This window comes from Leucopleurus acutus (assembly GCF_964270905.1).
Source record: "Leucopleurus acutus genome assembly, chromosome: 2".
In the NCBI taxonomy this organism is placed as follows: Eukaryota; Metazoa; Chordata; class Mammalia; order Artiodactyla; family Delphinidae; genus Leucopleurus; species Leucopleurus acutus.
This window is the reverse complement of record NC_139143.1, coordinates 168,293,294-168,312,148: the sequence shown is the minus strand read 5'-3', so window position 1 is coordinate 168,312,148 and position 18,855 is coordinate 168,293,294. Positions and strand designations below refer to the sequence as shown.

The window sequence follows — 18,855 nt, the reverse complement described above, 5'->3', positions numbered from 1 at the left end:
TGTCAGTCTCAGTAACTTTCCTTCATCCGTGTACTTTACAGCTGGACTTAGTCTAAACAGTTATTTTTTTTTTAATTGTTAAAGGTTTAGATTTGCAGTATGTGTTTGAAGTCGTATGTCTTTATACAGAACTGGTGGTTTTCAAAGTGTGATCCCTAGAGCAGCAATATCAGCATCACCTGCTAACTTGTTACAAATGCAAACTCCTAACACAATCCCAGACTGGGATTGGAGCCCAGCAATCTAGTTTTACAAACCCTCCAGGTGATTCGATGAAGTTTGAGAACACTTGCCTTAAAATTATAGAAGAAACACTGGAAATGTTATATAAGGAGAACATTCTGTGTTAGTTAGAATGTTCCACTAATTTTAGGGAGTATAATTTTTTTGGTTGTTGTTGTTCTCAGTGGACCATAGTATATAACCTTTTAGTTGCTGCTCTTCATTGCCTCCATACTCGGCCCCCATCTCTGTTAGTACTCCTGTTGTAGCATTTAACTATACTTCATTGCTGACTTCATAGACTGGGAACTCTAGTATATAAACATAGTGGAGATTGGGACCATGTTTGACTTGTTCTGTTGTTTCTCATATACTTTACAGGACAAGGTGCCTGGCTCTTAGTAAGTCTTCCATAGTGGTTAGTGATCATACCTGTATCTGTCCCTTCATGTGCCTCTCTATAGGAAGCACTCAAACACTTGCAGTCACTGAATGAATGGATGGATGGGTGAATGAAGTTCCCTAATGATAGAAAATCTTTTTGGTTGCTAAGGTTCTAGTTGATGAAACTGTCTTAACCCATGAATTGAAATTATCTTGGTGCATTTTTTCCTTTAGGACACTGAGTGAATTTGGGCTAGATAGTGTTCAGTATATATTAAAACACTTTCTGAGGGATGGGCTTTTGGGACTTCCCTGGCGATCCCATGGTTAAGACTCCACACTTCCACTGCAGGGGGCTCGGATTTGATTGCTGGTCGGGGAACTAAGATCCCACCTGCCAAAAGGAAAAAAAAAAGAAAGAAAGAAATGGGCTTTAATTAGCATGTTTACATATGTTATTTTATTCTGTCTTTATAGTAACCTCATGAGGTAGATATTGCCTCCATTTTACAATGAGGAAACCAAAATTCAGAGCAATTAAAAAATTTTTCAGAGCTCACACAACTGGTGAGTGGCAGAGTAAAAACCAGATCTTTCAGACTCTTAAGGATTACTACTATCCAAAGCACTACTGTTACAGAATTTTAATGGGACTCTCGGTTGTGTATTTAAATTATTGACTTTGTCTCTTCATTAAGATATGACTTTGTACTTTTTTCTTGATGCAGATTTTAATTTTTTTAGTTCGTTTATCCCCTTTTCCCCAATTCACTGCTAAATCCATTTTGTGTTAAGAACATTTGAATGTCTCTGTAGAGGTTTCCACTAGAAGTGGAAGAGCAGACTGCTCTTATTAGAAGCAGGCTTTGGGTTTCCTAGTTAGCTTCATCTAGCTTTGGTGCTTTCACCCAGTCTCCATTTGAAATTAGCACTTTCTCATTACACAGTACTCTGTGTTATTGCTTTAAGCTGAGCAGACTCAGAATTTTGCCTTTATTTAAAAGAAAAAACTAAATTAAATTCTGTTTGTCCTATTCAGAAATTGAGAAGATTCAGAAAGGGGATTCAAAAAAGGACGATGAGGAGAATTACTTGGATTTATTTTCTCACAAGAACATGAAGCTGAAGGAGAGGGTTCTGATACCTGTCAAGCAGTATCCCAAGGTAAGGGAAAGAGTGCCTCACTTTGAGTTGTCTTTGTAGTATGAGAGTATGTAGTATGTCTTGTAGCGTGGGCTGTAGCAGAAGACTTACAGAGATTGTGATGTGTCCGAAACTTAAGCTGGTGAAGGTTCTGTCCCATATATGTATCTGGCAGTTGAAACATGCAAGTCCGTCCCTAATAGCATAGCTATAGCCAGGACGGAAATATAATCATCTTTTTATTATCAAAAAAAAAAAAAAAGAATTTTTTTCTCAAAGTTTTTATTTTTTGGAAAGCAACTAGTTATATTTAGTTTATCAAACCAGTACTACCAGAGGGTACCATATGTCTGTTCTGTTCTGAAGTAACTGGCTTTAAAATATTTATGTAAAAGTATGAAGGGTTGCAGTGTGATATTATGGAAAGAGTGCCAAACTACATCAGGAAATTCAAGTCTAAGAACTGCCACTTTCCAGTTGTATAACCGTAGGCTAATCACTTTATCCGTACAGCCTCAGTATAATACTTCAGTAAAAAGGGAGTGGTAATACTCTACCTATTTTACAGGATTATTGAAGATAAATAATACGTGTGAAAATATTTTATAGGAACATATGTGTTTAGAAATCTGTCTTTATTTTCTGTCAGTTCAATTTTGTGGGGAAGATCCTTGGACCACAAGGGAATACAATCAAAAGACTGCAAGAAGAGACTGGTGCAAAGATTTCTGTGTTGGGAAAGGGCTCAATGAGAGACAAGGCCAAGGTAAGCTCACATTAATGAGGCAAGAAGACACCCTAATGCCTTCCAGTAGCCCAGAGTCCAGTATAGATTCCTTATGGAAGTTAGCACTTGCGTATGTACAGAATGTGATTCCCTTAAATTTGCATTGGATATAAGAGATTATAGACCAGTTAATTCACTTCTTTGGCAACGCTGGAAGAACCTAGGTGTGCCCTGGTAATTGTTTTCTTTCTGACTTTGACTGCATAGTAATGGAAACAGCAGTAGCAACTTTGGCATTAGTAAGCTTATCTATGAAAACTTGGAAGGGGAGCTGGATGTACTGAAACTTACTGAGACTAAAGACACTAAAATGTGAGCAGCACATTCCCTTTTCAGTAATGTGGAAAAGTGAGAGCACTAGTCTTGTGAGTGCAGGTGAGTCTGAGGATTAGTTGGCTGGTTTGTTTTATAGCCAGCTGGAATGTGAGGCTTTCTAAAAGAAGATATTACAAAAGGAACCATGAGTAATCCTAACAACAGAACCTAATGCTTATTTTTTTTTTTCCATGCCATAGCCCCATACTCTTTATGCTCTTTGTAAGTATGGAGAAACTTACCACCGAAACAGAATAGTCTTAGCCTTCTAGGGCGTCTTACTGTTGTGGCCTCTCCTGTTGCGGAGCACAGGCTCCGGACACGCAGGCTCAGCGGCCATGGCTCACGGGCCCAGCCGCTCGGCGGCATGTGGGATCTTCCTGGACCGGGGCACGAACCCGTGTCCCCTGCATCGGCAGGTGGACTGTCAACCACTGCGCCACCAGGGAAGCCCCAGGCCTCCTTTTATGCAGCCTAATAGACAAACATGTTTTTTCAGACCCTCTTTTGTCCACTCACATTTCTCACTAGATGAATACAGTTAGGGCTGAGGTATGTTATTCTAGCTAATGAGATTTACATGAGATTTTCTTCTCTCTGTCCTGACTTTTTTCCTTCCCTAGAACTTCCCAGACCATATAAGCAGATAAGAAGAGCTGGTAATTAAGAGCTCTACCAGGGATTTAAAAGCAAATGCTTGGCAATAAATGAGTGAATGGATGAATGCTTGGCAAACAGCTGTTATCTGAATGGAAACTGGAAATAAGTTTGTCTCTTGTATACCTTCTAATAAGAGCTCCAGTGAATACACCAGTGATTCAAAACAGAAGAGCAGCAGACTAATTACAGGTTTAGCAGACTGTGTAAATTACTATTCTCCAGAGTTTGTTTTGCTTTTTTCTTACACTTTTCTATTTTTTTAGGTGTTGGGGTCATTTCTCAATGTCTCTTTGGCCTAGAGGTAAAGGTGTCATTTTCTCCCTAGTCCAAGTGATGCGATGTTTTTGTGCATCTTTCCACAGGAGGAAGAGCTGCGCAAAGGTGGAGACCCCAAATATGCCCACTTGAATATGGATCTGCATGTCTTCATTGAAGTTTTTGGACCCCCGTGTGAGGCTTATGCTCTTATGGCCCATGCTATGGAGGAAGTCAAGAAGTTTCTAGTACCAGTAAGGAAATCTATATCCTGTATCTTTTGAGCAAGAGAAAACTGGGATCTTGTGCTTATTGCTAAGGCAGGGTTTCTTATCCAGGGTGTCTGCATAACCTGAAATTATATACCAAATTCTTCGTTTATGTTCATTTTTCTGAGGTGGTCCATTATTTGTATCTGGTTTTCAAACCACTGTGCCCCAAGGCCACTCTCCTACTCCATGTCTAATGTGGTTTTAGTTGTATACTAGTATCTTTTGTCAATATTTTGGATCCACAGTGTGTCTGGCATTTTAACATCTGGTTAACAGAGATTTAACAGGATCTTCACTAAATTATGTATTTTGTGCTAGAGTGGAACCAGAAGGTTATGGTAGGAAAATGACTACGGTGGTCATAATCCCCTGCACTTAGGGGGGTTTTATTCTAGACTCTAGAGAGTCTAGATGATAACAGCAAGAAGCCTCTAGCCTCCAGTGTTAAGGGATTGAATTCCGACCTGAGTGCATTCGGGCTTTCTCTCCTGGAGGAGTTTACTCAAGTAGAGATGATTTGAAAGAGGCATGATGATTGTAGGCTTAACTGTTGATAATATTAAACAGATTGGTGTACAGCTCCTTTCAGAATGTAACTAAGGCCTTGGAAGAATTGGAACAGACCAGGTTACCTGTCTTGCTTATTATTACCTGGTCAGAGATTTCATTCTTTGAGTAAGTAGAAAATGATGAATTTTTGCCATTTGGCAAGAACTGTTAGTTTTCAGAGTTACTCTGAAAACTACTTACTGTTGAATATTTAATAACCAAGTATGAATCTGGAACCTTAAGAAGCATTTGGAGTAGTATTCAGCTAGAATTGAGTAAGCATCATAGTTTCATCACTAAGAGGAGGTGATATATAGTTCCTGGTTTTCTTGTATATGTAAAATGAGGGAGTTGGAACTGTATCAGCATGTGAGAATTGGTAGAGCAAAAATTTATAGGGCATGTGTACCTGTAATGCTGAGCTCCAAGGATTCCAACACTGTCTTAAATGTCTCAGCAGCTGCTTTGCTTCTAAGTATCTCGTCATCATTAGAGTGTTCAACATGAAACAGCCAATTTAAAATATCCTAGGAAAAACTCAGAGCTCGTAAATTTTCCCTTGAGGATATGCTTTTTACTCTTTGAGGTATATGTTGAAGCATCCTGAGCCATCCGTTTTCTGAAGGACTGCAGGAGAATGCCCATCTCCTCTTTATCATTAGTCTCAGCATACTTCTCAAAAGGGCTAGGCTTATAAGGCTTCCATGTAAGTGGATCTTCAAAAGAGAAGCCTGCCAGGGAGATCTGGGTTTCCTCAGTGTTGCTGTGGCAGTTAGAGGAATATGAGCAAACGGCCCATCATTGGTCCCTTGATTCTCCAATGTGAATCTCAACCAGTAGAAATGTGTACGGTAAGAGGAGGTGAAGAGTTGGTGGAGGGGGGCATCTCTGTGGTGACTAGAATCTTCTAAAAGCTGTATACACCTGGAATATATAAAAATGCATGAAGTTAAGACTGAATGATTCTCTTCAGGAAATATGTGAAAAGATTTGCAAATGGCATTTGGCTCAATTCTTCCCCCCTGTGAAGAAAACAAGTGAGCCTGTTTTTGCGTCCATGACCAGAGCCCTCCGTTTTCCCCTTAGAACCTGGTACAGTAGGAAGAGCACTGGACTGGGAGCTTTATCTGCATCATCTTGGACAAGTTATTATATCACTTTTCTGAGCCTCAGGTTCCTTGTTCATCCCAAACATTTGTTAAGTATCTGGTAGGTGCCTAATACTATGCTTGGGTCTGAAGTTACAAAAATGGCTCTTGAAGAGCTCACAACCTAGTGAGAAAGACATACAAACAATTCTAAAGTGATGTGGTAAGTGCTTAGAGAAAATTACATGGTGCTGTGGGAAAAGAGGAGGGAGTGAAGGGTTGGCATCAAGAGAAAGTTTTTCAAAAGAGGTGAGGTAATATTTTAGATTAAATCTTGTGAGAGTTAGAGTCCCTCAGGTGGACAAAAAAAGGCAATAACATAGTCTGATGATTCAAAGCCTAGATTCTGGAGACAGGTAATTCTGAATTTACATGTAGAATCTGCCACTTACTAGCTCTGTGTCCTTAGACTGATTGCTTTATACTTCCTGAATCTGTTTTCCCAAATGTAAAATGGGAAGATCTGCCTATTTCAGGGTTAATTTGAAGATTAAACTGAAAACCCTATATAAAGTTTATTATATGGTACCCAGCCATAGAACTTAATTAATGGTAGTGGTTTTTTTTATTCTAGAAAGAGGAAACTATTGGCTAGAATGGATGTTTAAGAGTATGCCATGTTCTGAACTGCAAGTTGTTCAGCATGGCTTGAAAGGAGGTTATACATGGAGAGAGGATGGTAGTGATCTGGAGAGCTAGGCAGGGACCACATCATGAAGAACTTCATCTGAATAATGAGGGGTCTACCATCAAGACTTTCCTCAAAGAGGTGACAGGTAGAGTGCCATTTGACTTCAGAGAATGAATGACCTGAGACTTCATCTGGGCTTTCAAAGTTGTTCTTAGCATCCAAGGCCCATATGGGCTAGGTGACTTCTCAGCAGAAGGTAGAGAATAACACTCCTTCCCATTATCTTTTATCCACAGGATATGATGGATGATATCTGCCAGGAGCAGTTCCTAGAGCTCTCCTACTTGAATGGAGTACCAGAGCCCTCTCGCGGACGTGGGGTGCCGGTGAGAGGCCGGGGAGCTGCACCTCCTCCTCCACCTGTTCCCAGGTATAAATAATGGAGACAACTAGAAATGGGATGTGAATTTGACTGCTGGTACCATCTCTGTTTTACTGGTGCTCTTATCTCCAGCTTAGAAAGGGTCTCAGGATTTGTATGTTGCATCAGGAGTGGAGTTCTAGGGAGTTCCCTGGTGATCTAGTGGTTAGGATTTGGCGCTTTCACTGCTGTGATCCAGGTTCAATAGTTGGTCGGGAAACTGAGATCCTGCAAGCTGCATGGCACGGCCAAAAAAAAAAAAAGTGGAGTTCTAGATCTTCGTCACTTTGACTATAATCAGGTACAACAGTCCTGAAGCTTTAGGACTTCAGGACTAAAGCTTTTAAAAAAAGCTTTTTAAACTTTTGGACAGTTTTAGCATTTTTAAATGGTCTTTGACTTTAGAATTTTACCTTTGCTGATTGACTTTTATGGACTGTTCAGACTCTCCAAGGCAGACGCTCCACTAATGAGATATTAACAGGTCCACCATGGGACCTGGGGAGCCTTACAATATGGGTCCTTTACCCACCTACACATTCCTCTGTGTTGTTTTGTTTTGGCTGCGCTGAGTGGCTTGTGGGATCTTAGTTCCCTGACCAGGGATTGAACCCTTGCCACGGCAGTGAAATCGCCAAGTACTAACCACTGGACTGCCAGGGAACTCACCATTCCTCTGTGTTTTGATAATAGTCTATTTAAGGCATTGTAAAATCTATCTAGCTCCAGAATTTGTAAACAAATCTGAACATGAAAGTAGCCTATTTATAAAAATCTCCATTTAAAATAAACTTTCTTTTTTGCAGGGGCCGAGGTGTTGGACCACCTCGGGGGGCTTTAGTGCGTGGTACACCAGTGAGAGGAGCCATCACCAGAGGTGCCACTGTGACTCGAGGAGTGCCACCCCCACCTACTGTGAGGGGTGCTCCAGCACCAAGAGCACGGACAGCAGGCATCCAGAGAATACCTTTGCCTCCACCACCTGCACCAGAAACTTATGAAGAATATGTAAGACCTTCGGACAATGCCATTTCCTAATACCTAACAGGTTGCCAAAGGAAGTTGAATGACAGGGCCTTGGCCCTTGATGTAGGTGGCAGGGACTGCCTGTAAGATTTGGAATCTGCCCTCTTCTCTTGCAGTGAATGTTAAACTATGAGAAGAGTTTTCCATTTTTAAGCATGTTTTACTGTATGTATGTAGATTAAACAGGAAATAAGTTGTCCCTTGATGTTTAGTGTGCTACTAAAGGAACTCACACTACTACTGCTGATGATGCTGAAGTTCAAAAGAAACATGGTTTCTTTTTTTTTTCTTTAGTCCTTTCTTTTCTTGACTATTCCACAACAGGTGTTAACATTTTGGAGGGAAATTCCATGTTCTCTTAACCCAGAAGCCCGCCATACTCCCATGGGATATAATTACCTTACCTACTTTCTGTGATTCTGACTTTCTATTTCATTTTATTTGTTCTAGGGATATGATGATACATATGCAGAACAGAGTTATGAAGGCTACGAAGGCTATTACAGCCAAAGCCAAGGGTGAGTCAGGCAGTAGAAGTGCTGTTTCATGTCCTCGGGATGGATAAGAGGGAGTTGGAGGAACTGAGAGATTTAGGCAGCACAAATCTAAGGAGCAGGGTGGCTCACCTCTCTTGAGGGTGTCTCGTCTGCTTTTGACATCTATAAGGCACACACTTGGATCTGCAAATTTGGATAACTGTGAATCTTAAATTATAGTGTAGAATCTGGGGTTAGCAGATGAAAAATTCCTGAGCTGTGACTACATGGAAACAAAGGGAAGAGGCCTTAAAATTATTTTGATTTATTATTACAAAATGTCACAGCCACATTAAAGTTGCATAAAAGTTTAAAAGGATACTAGAATCCCACTGTTGTAAGTCAGGTTCTTTTCTGCTCTTTTTTTAAAAAACATTTTTAGTGTATGTGTATATATATATATCTTAACTGTGATTGAAAAGGTCTCATAATTCTACAATGAGGACAGAACAGTTCTTTTCATGTTTCTTTAATCTCTTCCAGTTAGCCCTGTGAATACATGTGTATGTACACTGTGGTTAAGATTGAGCTTTTGGATTGAGCTTTTTCACTTTAAATTGTTGCTATTTGTTTTTCTTTGCTATGGTTGTCACAGTTTTTAAATGAGTACCTAGTGTGTACACGCTTTGGAAATATTTTGTGGTTTGGAGATGGGGTAAAATGAGCATCTTTTTGTTTTATACCCACAAAAAAATGACTGAAATATGGAAGTATTGGGGAGAAAGGTAAAACTGAAACATGGTTACTACATAGCTCTAACACTCTGTCTTTGGCTTTCAGGGACTCAGAATATTATGACTATGGACATGGGGAGGTTCAAGATTCTTATGAAGCATATGGTATGTATTTATTTCTGTGTTGGGACAAAATGTGCAAGTAAGTGCCCTGGAGAATGCTGGTGACCGGATTATTGGGGGTCAGTCATGCATCTAAGGAGAAACCTCTAATAGAAGGCCAATATGTTGATAGATGTGGCAATAGGAGTCCTGCTCTTAAATTGTGTGGTGTGCGGTAGAAAGAAGGACTTACTGAAATGAGATAGGTGTGCTGTTACTCTTGGACGGCTAAGCAGGTGTCCTAAACTAGGGCTCAGGTCTAGGTTGGCCTGGTTGGAGCAGCAGGCTTTTCAACTGATGTTGATTCTTTTTGGACTTTAGGCTGGGAGATGGCTAGGCCTGGGTTATGTTGCTGGGCCTTTGCTGCTGATACCTAGGCCACGCCGGTGGATAATAAGAATTTAATCATATCCAATTCTTCTGCCCCACCTCATTTTTAAAAACAATTTTGGATCTCATCATGAAGAATCTCAGTGTAGAGGAAATGCTAGCTGAAAGAAACCTAAACGGCAAGAGCAGGTTGGGGGCAGGAATAGTGTCCATTAGATTGGAAACTGGGGGCTGAAGCCAATTCAGGGCAGTACTGGCACCAAGCTCCTTACTGTCTTGGAGACATGTCCGTTCAGTCCTATAATCCTAAGAGAGCTATATAGATGCTGGAATGGCAGCAGGACCAAACTGCCTTTCCTGAGGCTTGGTTGAAAACACATTGCTCAAGAGTATCCTCAAGAGCCAGTTATGGCCCTGTATTAATGGGTCCCAGAGGGAGTACCATGTGGCAGTAGATGCAGAGAGAGCAGCCTTTTAAATGTGAGGTGTTTCCAGCATACCCAAGGGAAGTCCAGAGACTTTGGCAAGGGGGTCAGCAGTTGACCGTTTAAGTTACCAGCTGACAGTCTCCCTTACCCCTAACTGAAAAGAGAGAGCCTCTTAGGGTTCCCACAGACAGACTCCTCAACTCCTCAGCACAGTATGTAGTAACCAGTCAGCTGCTTGCCCAGAGAAACAGTTTTTACCAGTTCTAGCTAAATGATACTGGACAGTTGCCATCCGTAACACTGCACTGCTCTCTGCTCATATGCCACTATTTAGAAGGGTGGTATGATTGCTCCAGGGTATTTCCCTTCATCGGTGAAGCAGCACAATGGGGCCTCTGTATGTGTTTGACTAAATTACATTTCTGTTTTGCTGGAGAAAAGACTGCACTGAAATAGGCAGGCTGCTCCTTGTTCTCCTGGTATGATGTTGCCACCGTTAATCTGTTCTGATTTCTGCCTTTATAAGCAGAGTTAGAAAAATAAACTGTCTTGTTGGTACCCAGAAGCCACTTGGAAAGTGATGGACATATCTATTTTACTAGAGGTATAAACAGGCTTAGATAGCATAGGGCTTTGTGCAACATCCATAAAGGAGTTTTAGACCTATATTGATGGAAGCAGATGTTTGTGAATGCAAGGAGCTAGAGAAATAACAGGCCTGGGTAACATCTGGGGGTGAGTGGGAAGAATAAGCTTATAAACACAACTCGTGTTCATAAGAGATCAGCTCTAGTAAGTGATCATCTCTCCTATAGGCTTTTCCCTGTCACAAAGGAAAACCATTTGAGGATGTCAGTCATGTTGTCTGGCTTCTCTGGACTATTGGCACAAAAAAGGAGATAATGAATTCTCCTAATGAGTGCTGTTAACACATTTGATTGTACTTCCCACTGCCAGAACAGTGAACCAGCTCTGCTGGTGGAGGGCTCCTGAAACGTGGCCATTGCTTGCTCTTCCCAGGGAGCCAGAGGACATTTCTCCATGGGGAAATCAGACTTGCTGTTGCATGGGAAGGGAGCTACCTGCTGCTTCCAATCTGAAAGACTTCCAGAAATTGTCACCTTACCTGAGGCTCTGTGCCAAATTGCTTTGGAAACAGGAAGGAGCATTGCAGATCCACTGAGGTCGATTTCCTCATTGTCCCAAGCAAGGTGTTGGGTTTATTCAGGTTTGGGGGCTGGAGTATAGATTATGTTGCCTATGGACAGCTTCTTTCCTGGACATCACTCCAAGTTCTTCCTGAACTGTTTCCTCTGTCTGTCCACTCAGAACTGTCCTACAGTTGGAAAATTGCCTAAGCTGCTCAGGAGGGCCAAGCAGAGTAAAAAAGTAAGGACCACCCAGGAGGTGGCAAGACATTGGAAGCAAAGCAGTGTTTTTGGTGACCAGGTGACCTACGCCTGCCCATCTAGAAATGCCATTGGCACGTGGGTTATAAACTGTTCTTGCTTTTTCCCCACAGGCCAAGATGACTGGAATGGGACCAGGCCGTCGCTGAAGGCCCCTCCAGCTAGGCCGGTGAAGGGAGCATACAGAGAGCACCCATATGGACGTTATTAAAAACAAACATGAGGGGAAAATATCAGTTATGAGCAAAGTTGTTACTGATTTCTTGTATCTCCCAGGATTCCTGTTGCTTTACCCACAACAGACAAGTAATTGTCTAAGTGTTTTTCTTCGTGGTCCCCTTCTTCTCCCCCACCTTACTCCATTCTTAACTCTGCATTCTGGCTTCTGTATGTAGTATTTTAAAATGAGTTAAAATAGATTTAGGAATATCGAATTAATTTTTTAAGTGTGTAGATGCTTTTTTTCTTTGTTGTTTAAATATAAACAGAAATGTACCTTTTCTAATAAAACAGAAGTTGAGTAAAAAAAAAAAACCACAAACCTGTTAGTTTCAAAAGTGACATTGCTTGCTTAAAGGTTCTGAAGTTAAGGCTTGTTAACTTTCTCTTAGTTTTGACTTGAGGCATCCCGTAAAGTTGTAGTTGCAGAATCCCAAACTAGGCTACATTTCAAAATTCAGGGCTGTTTAAGATTTAAAATCACAAACGTTAACGGCAGTAGGTGCCACCATGTAAAAGTGAGCTCAGACGTCTCTAAAAACGTTTCCTTTAAAAGCACATGGCGGTTGAATCTTAAGGTTAAATTTTAATATGAAAGATCCTCATGAATTAAATAGTTGATGCAATTTTTAACGTTAATTGACTTAAAAACAACAACAACAAAATTAGGTTCGTAAAACTGACTTTTTCATTATGTGGGTTTTGAAATCTAGCCCCAGACATACAGTGTTGAGAGATACTTAGTGGGAAGTAGGTTTCAAAGAGGTTGATATGGGGAGAGGGGCTGGCCACTTGAATTTGATGCAGAGCTTTTTAGTCACGAACAACCTTTCAGTAATAGTACTAATAATTAACATTTCAGTATTTAAAAAGGCAAAGTATTTTGTCCATCTGAGATTCTACACTCCATGAAAAGCTCACTTGGACACTGGGGCCAAAAGCTGATGATTTTCTTAAGTTGACGGTTGTCAATATTGAACTGTTACCAAGGTAGTTAGTCAAGTATGTCTCAACACTAGCATGATATAAAAAGGGACACTGCAGCTGAATGAAAAAGGAATCAAAATCCACTTTGTACATAAGTTAAAGTCCTAATTGGATTTGTACCGTCCTCCCATTTTGTTCTTGGAAGATTAAATGCTACATGTGTAAGTCTGCCTAAATAGGTAGCTTAAACTTATGTCAAAATGTCTGCAGCAGTTTGTCAATAAAGTTTAGTCCTTTTTTAATCAAAGTAAATGTGATGAATTGTCATTTTTTTGGGTGGACAATAAAATAGTTTTCTCTTTCAAATAAACTTAAATTAACTCTAAAGTTAATGGGCTTGTTAAAAGTTGGAGACATTCTTAAAAGTGGTGGGGGGGTATTTTATTTTAAGTTTACCAAAAAAAAGTTTATGAGTTGTTAAGTTTTAGTTTAAAAATAACCAAAGCTTTTTCACCCCCTGGAAGTTGTTGAAAGCAGTTTTATCCAGTCCTTATCACAAGCTCTAATTTTTGGAGAGAAAAATCCAACTAAGTTGAAACTTGGATTGGTTTCCATACATAGGCCTCAGTACTTAAAGTTCCAGCCATCCTAGTTTGCACCTTCTGTAGAGCCTGTAGGTGGCCCTAAGAGTGACACCAAATAATCTCTGTGAACTTGGAGAGGGATAGCACTTGCCTTTAGATAATGACAATTCAGCAAACCCTGGGTGCCCTTAAGGGTTTCCCTTCCAATCCCAGAAATGCTGTTAATAAATCAACTGGGCTGGGGCAGGATGTGGCATGATAGCCTGGCTCTGAACCTCCCTCCTGAGAGACCAAGAGAGGAAATGATGGAATTGGTTGACCCTGTTTCCACTCCTCTACATTAATTCTCAGGGTTCTCATGCCTTCCCTAAGGGAGCCACCTAAACTGCTCGGGGGTGAAAAATCCTCTTGTATGAAGTGCCAAGCTGCCTGCAGCAGTGCATGATGGACATTTTTTTTCTTTTTAAAACACACCAACAAAAAAATGTATTTGTAGATTGTGATAAAGTGTAAATAACTGAATTTTCAACCATGGTTTGAAGTCAGCTTTCAGGGCATTATGTCTTGTTTTGATGAAAAGAGATCACTCTATACCCCCCTTTTTAAAGGAAAATTATCGCAAGAGAATCAGGATGTGTAAAGCTAACATGCATCGCAAAAAACCAAAGGTAACCTAAATGTCTGATTTTAATAGCACATATTTCTCTTTTACATAAACTGTGACAGCAACTTGCATAAACAATTCTTTAGCTGTTAATTTTAATGTTAAAACTTTGCAAAACTTGTTTAATAAAAATAGCTGTAAAAAGAAAAACCATATGCTGCCGCATAAATTAGCCATAACTCTTAATAATCCTGCCCATCACAAGTGAACTGTAATGTAACCTGGGCACAAAGTCTGACATCTTAAATGACACATTGTAAAATTTCAATGACTGTAGTTTAGACCTGCTGCTCCCCAAAGTAAAGCTTTCTGCTCAGCTATTTTAAAATGTACAAGGATGTGAGCCCCTATAGGTCCCCGTATTGATATTCACAATGAAATGTTAGTTAAAATTTCTTTAAAGTTGCATGTTTCTCTCCTGTAATGTGTAAACTGCATGCAGGATCTCTATCTTTTATTTTGTATGTCTTTAGAACTTCCTCTTTAAAAGACTTATCTCTTACTTCTCCATTTTCAGGTGATTGAAAACTCCTGAGGCATTTCTTGGAGTAGAATGGGTAGTGAAGACCCATGTCAGGTATGTTAAGGTGGCTTTCTATTAAGGATATTGGACTTTTATCGTAACTAAAACAGTTTTGCCAGGTGGTAGCCTGGGAGGTAATCAATGGGCAAATCTTGCTTGTATGTACTTTGTACCATATTTACAACCTGACCATGCTTTTACGTTGGTTTACAGTCCATATTAAATTTACTTGTAATGACCAGACTGTCAGCTTACATCTTTTGAGTCCCACTGTATTTTGTCAATAACCTGATAAGGTGGTGTTTCATTTGGAGTTCATTGGTTATAAGCAACAAAGTGACTGGCTCATGTAAATGAAAGGGAATTTATTGGAAGGATATTAGGGGTCCGCAGATTTCATGTGAAGGCTAGAAAATCTTACTTGGGAACCAGAGTGGCTACAGCGAACTGGGACAGCAGTGGTAGACCACAGGAGTGGTTCTAAAGCTGGGATTAGCTCCTTGGACACTATTGCTGGAATAAGTACACTCTTAGCCATGTTTGGTTTCAAGGTTCAAGTTCTAGAGAGGCAAAGTGTCAGACTGGATTAGCTTGAGTCACATGCCCGTACTTTACCAGTATGCAGTAAGAAAATAATTCCTCAAAAGGAAGTCAGGGTGTTATTAGGAAAGAAATAGATACTGAGCAACCAAACGACAGTTATTCAGTAATGACCGTATTTTACAGAAGTAACTGAGACTTAATGAGGGTAAGTGACTTCCCAGGATTACATAATTAGTGTGGGTGGTAATCAAGCCCAAGTTTATGTGTTGCCAGAACCTAACATCTTACCTCTCATACTATACCACTTTTAATCTAAGGAAGGGGTATTTCTCACGCAGAAGAGACCCCTGGTTAGAGACATTGTGGTGTAGTAGAAAGGACATGGAACCTAAGAAACCTGGAGTTGAATCTATGAGCTATCTTTTGTTTGGTGACCTAAAACACATCACTTATTTCCACATCTGAGAAGGAAGACAGTGATAATGTACACTTCACAGTGGTTGGCAAACTGAAGGAGTTCAAATATATATAAGGCCAACCAATTCCATGCCCTATACATAGTAAATATTAGTCTTTTTCCCTAAAAAATTTTAACTCCCTGGTTGGGTAGTTGGGGGCTCTGACAACTGAGTGAGCCTTCCTATTGATTTTTTCTCTGCCCCTGAGTAAGTTGTTAGGGTTATGAGGGCACTGAGGAGAAAGGATCCAACTAGGTAGGCCAAAGATACTGTGTCCTTTGACAGTGAAATTTGCCTTCTTGGAGATCATTTCTTCCAAACCCACCTCTTGGCCAGGAGCCTCTGCGATACGGAGGCTTTAAGGAGGACCATGTGTACTGAGCATGGTTCTGTGCATCCAGAAGGCCTAAGTTTGATACTGGTCACATGAATGGTTAGAAAATTTTAGGGGAAAGTCCCTGAATGCAGAGAATTTAGTCTCAGCTCTTCCTAAGGTAGTCTTAAGAGCAGAATTTTGGGGAAACATCTTTATTTGGCCTGTAATTTGTGCTTGGAAAGGCAAGTTCCATTGTTGGCAGACCCAGGCCTGCCAGTGGTCTGCCTATTCTGGGTGTGCAGTTTCGGTCCCAGTGTTTCTGTCACTACCTGTGAACTTTATTACATCTATAAGTTTTAGAGCCAGGGAAGACTGGGGACCTGTCCTGGCTCTGCCTCATCATAGCCCTTGTCTTTGTTTTAACAACCAGAAAAAAACCCTTACCCCCTGTCTCATTTCTTTCTTTCTTTTTTTTTTTTTTTAAGCATAATGAACATCTTTTTTTTTTTTTTTTCCCGCTGTGTCACACGACTTGCAGGATCCTAGCTCCCCGACCAGGGTTTGAACCTGGGTCATGGCTGTGAAAGCACCGAGTCCCAACCACTGGACCACCAGGGAATTCCCTGTGTCATTTCTTTTTATGATTTGAATTTTATTTTAGTTATTATTTTTTTTTATATAGCAGGTCTGTGTCTTATTTCTTTATCATTAAATGGAGTTGATAATAATAGCTAACATGTATCACTATGTGCATCATAATATCCTAAGCAGTTAATAAAAACTATCTCATTTGGTCCTCTCTACCTTTTTCTTTTTTAATTGAGATAAAATTCACATAACATAAAATTTACCATTGTAATCATTTTAAAATGCACAGTTCAGTGGTTATTAGAATATTCACAGTGCTGTATGAGCATTATCACTATTTAATTCCAGAAAATTTCCATTACCCCAAAAGAATCTCATACGTGTTAGTAGTCACTCCCAATTCCCCTCTCTCCCACTAAGCTACTTTCTGTTTCTATGGATTTCCCTATTCTGGACATTTCATATAAATGGAATCATATTATATGTGCCTTTTGTGATTGGTTTCTTTGACTTTGCATAATGTTTTCAAGGTTCATGCATGTTATAGTACATATCAGTACTTCATATAGTGATAGGACACAATATTACTTCCCAAAGCAGCCCATTTCATTTAAGACAGCTCCAAGTATTAGAAGTTTTCCCTCATTTTGAATGTCACTCTAGTAGCTTATACTGATTCTATTTTGGACTTCTGAAGGGATTCCTATCATGTATTTGAAGATCTTTTTTTTTTTTTTTTTTTTTTTTTTGATTTTTGGCTGCATTGGGTCTTCGTTGCTGCATGCGGGCTTTCTCTAGTTGCAGCCAGAGGGGGCTACTCTTTGTTGCAGTGCGTGGGCTTCTCACTGCGGTGGCTTCTCTTGTTGTGGAGCACAGGCGCTCGGGCTTCAGTAGTTGTGGCACAAGGGCTCAGTAGTTGTGGCTCGCGAGCTCTAGAGTGCAGGCTCAGTAGTTGTGGTGCACAGGCTTAGTTGCTCCACAGCATGTGGGATCTTCCTGGACCAGGGCTCAAACCCGTGTCCCCTGCATCAGCAGGCGGATTCTTAACCACTGCGCCACCAGGGAGGTCCCTGAAGATCATTTTCACTCATGTTTCTTTCCCAGCTCTAAAAGTTATTTGTTAGACTTGCTAGATCTGATTTTCAAGAAAAACTAGAAATTTGGATTTTATATACTGCCAGTTGTTTAATGTTTGCTTAGGTTTGTGTCAGTCCCTGTAAAACATATGCTGCAAGCCAAATTCTGCCCATCACCTGCCAGTTGCAGCTGCTGGTTAGCTTCTATTAATACAGATTAAAAGGCATATTAGGATTATTGAGATATAATTCATATACCAAACTATTCACTCATTTAACGTGTACGATTCGGAGGTTTTTAGTATATACAAGAGTTGTACAATCATCAACACAATCAATATTAGAACGTCTTTCTCACCCCAGAAAAGAAATCCTGTGCCCATTAAGCCATTTCCCCACAATCAGCTTATCCTTTCTAGCTCTAAGCAACCATTAGTCCATGTTCTGTCTCTATCACCGTGTCTATTCTGGACACTTCATAAAGTGGAATTATACAACATATAATCTTTAATGACTGGCTTCTTTCACTTAGCATAATGTTTTCAAGCCTCATACGTGTTGTAGCATGTTGTCAGTACTTCCTTTTATTGTCAAATACTATTTCATTATATGCATATACCACATTTTATTTATCCATTTACCACTTTTTGGCTAATAATATAATTCTTCTATGAACATTCATGTACAGGTTTTTGTATGGACATATGTTTTCAATTTCTTGGATGTATACCTAGGAGGGGAATTGCTAGGTCATATGGTAACTCTTTGTTTAACTTTTTGAGGAACTGCCCATCTGTTTTACACAGAGACTACACCATTCCTACCAGCAATGTATGAAGTTTCTAATTTCTCCACATCCTTACCAACACTTGCTATTTTCTTTTTGTTTGTTACAGCTATCCTGCTGGGTGTGAATTGGTATCTCATTGTGGTTTTGATTTGCATTTCCCTAATGAATAATGTCATTGAGCATCTTTTCACGTACTTATCCACCATTTTGTTTATCTTCTTTAGAGAAATGTTTATTTAAATCTTCTGTCAATTTTTAAATTGGACGATTTGTCTTTTTATTATTGAATTGTAAGTTCATTATATAGTTGGATGATGGACTCTTATCATATATGAGATTTGCAAGTATTTTCTCCTATTCTGTGAGTTCTCTTTTTATTTTCTTTGAAACACAGAAGTTTTTCATTTTGATGAAGTCCAATTTATCTGTTATTTTCTTTCATTGCTTGTGCTTTTGGTGTCATAGGTAAGAAGCCATTGTCTCATTCATGGTCCTGAAATTTTATACCTTTTTCCTTCCAAGAGTTTTATAGTTTTAATTCTTATATTTAGGCCTATGATCCATTTTGCGTTAATTTTTTTTTAATTAATTTATTTTTTTGCAGTATGCGGGCCTCTCACTGTTGTGGCCTCTCCCGTTACGGAGCACAGACTCCGGACACGCAGACTCAGTGGCCATGGCTCACGGGCCCAGCCGCTCTGCGGCATGTGGGATCCTCCCAGACCGGGGCACGAACCCGTGTCCCCTGCATCAGCAGGCGGACTCTCAACCACTGCGCCACCAGGGAAGCCCGCATTTTGCGTTAATTTTTGTAT

The 18,855-nt window shown here is 40.1% G+C and overlaps 1 protein-coding gene across 3 annotated transcripts in view; it reads left to right on the top strand.

Moving 5' to 3' along the window:
* Positions 1-18,855, top strand: part of KHDRBS1 (KH RNA binding domain containing, signal transduction associated 1) — a 35,164-nt gene that overhangs the window by 10,938 nt on the left and 5,371 nt on the right. For 2 of the 3 annotated variants that reach the window (XR_014325998.1, XR_014325999.1), the window contains exons 2-10: positions 1,646-1,770; positions 2,399-2,515; positions 3,874-4,020; positions 6,663-6,796; positions 7,594-7,795; positions 8,264-8,331; positions 9,130-9,188; positions 11,466-11,658; positions 14,264-14,323. Coding sequence is in view for 1 of the 3 variants with exons in the window: in XM_082833597.1 (XP_082689723.1) it covers positions 1,646-1,770; positions 2,399-2,515; positions 3,874-4,020; positions 6,663-6,796; positions 7,594-7,795; positions 8,264-8,331; positions 9,130-9,188; positions 11,466-11,563 (950 nt within the window). In the remaining 2 variants the exon portion in view is untranslated. Of the gene's footprint in view, positions 1-1,645; positions 1,771-2,398; positions 2,516-3,873; positions 4,021-6,662; positions 6,797-7,593; positions 7,796-8,263; positions 8,332-9,129; positions 9,189-11,465; positions 13,340-14,263; positions 14,324-18,855 lie in introns of those variants that run through there. The other variant, XM_082833597.1, reaches the window with a different exon arrangement.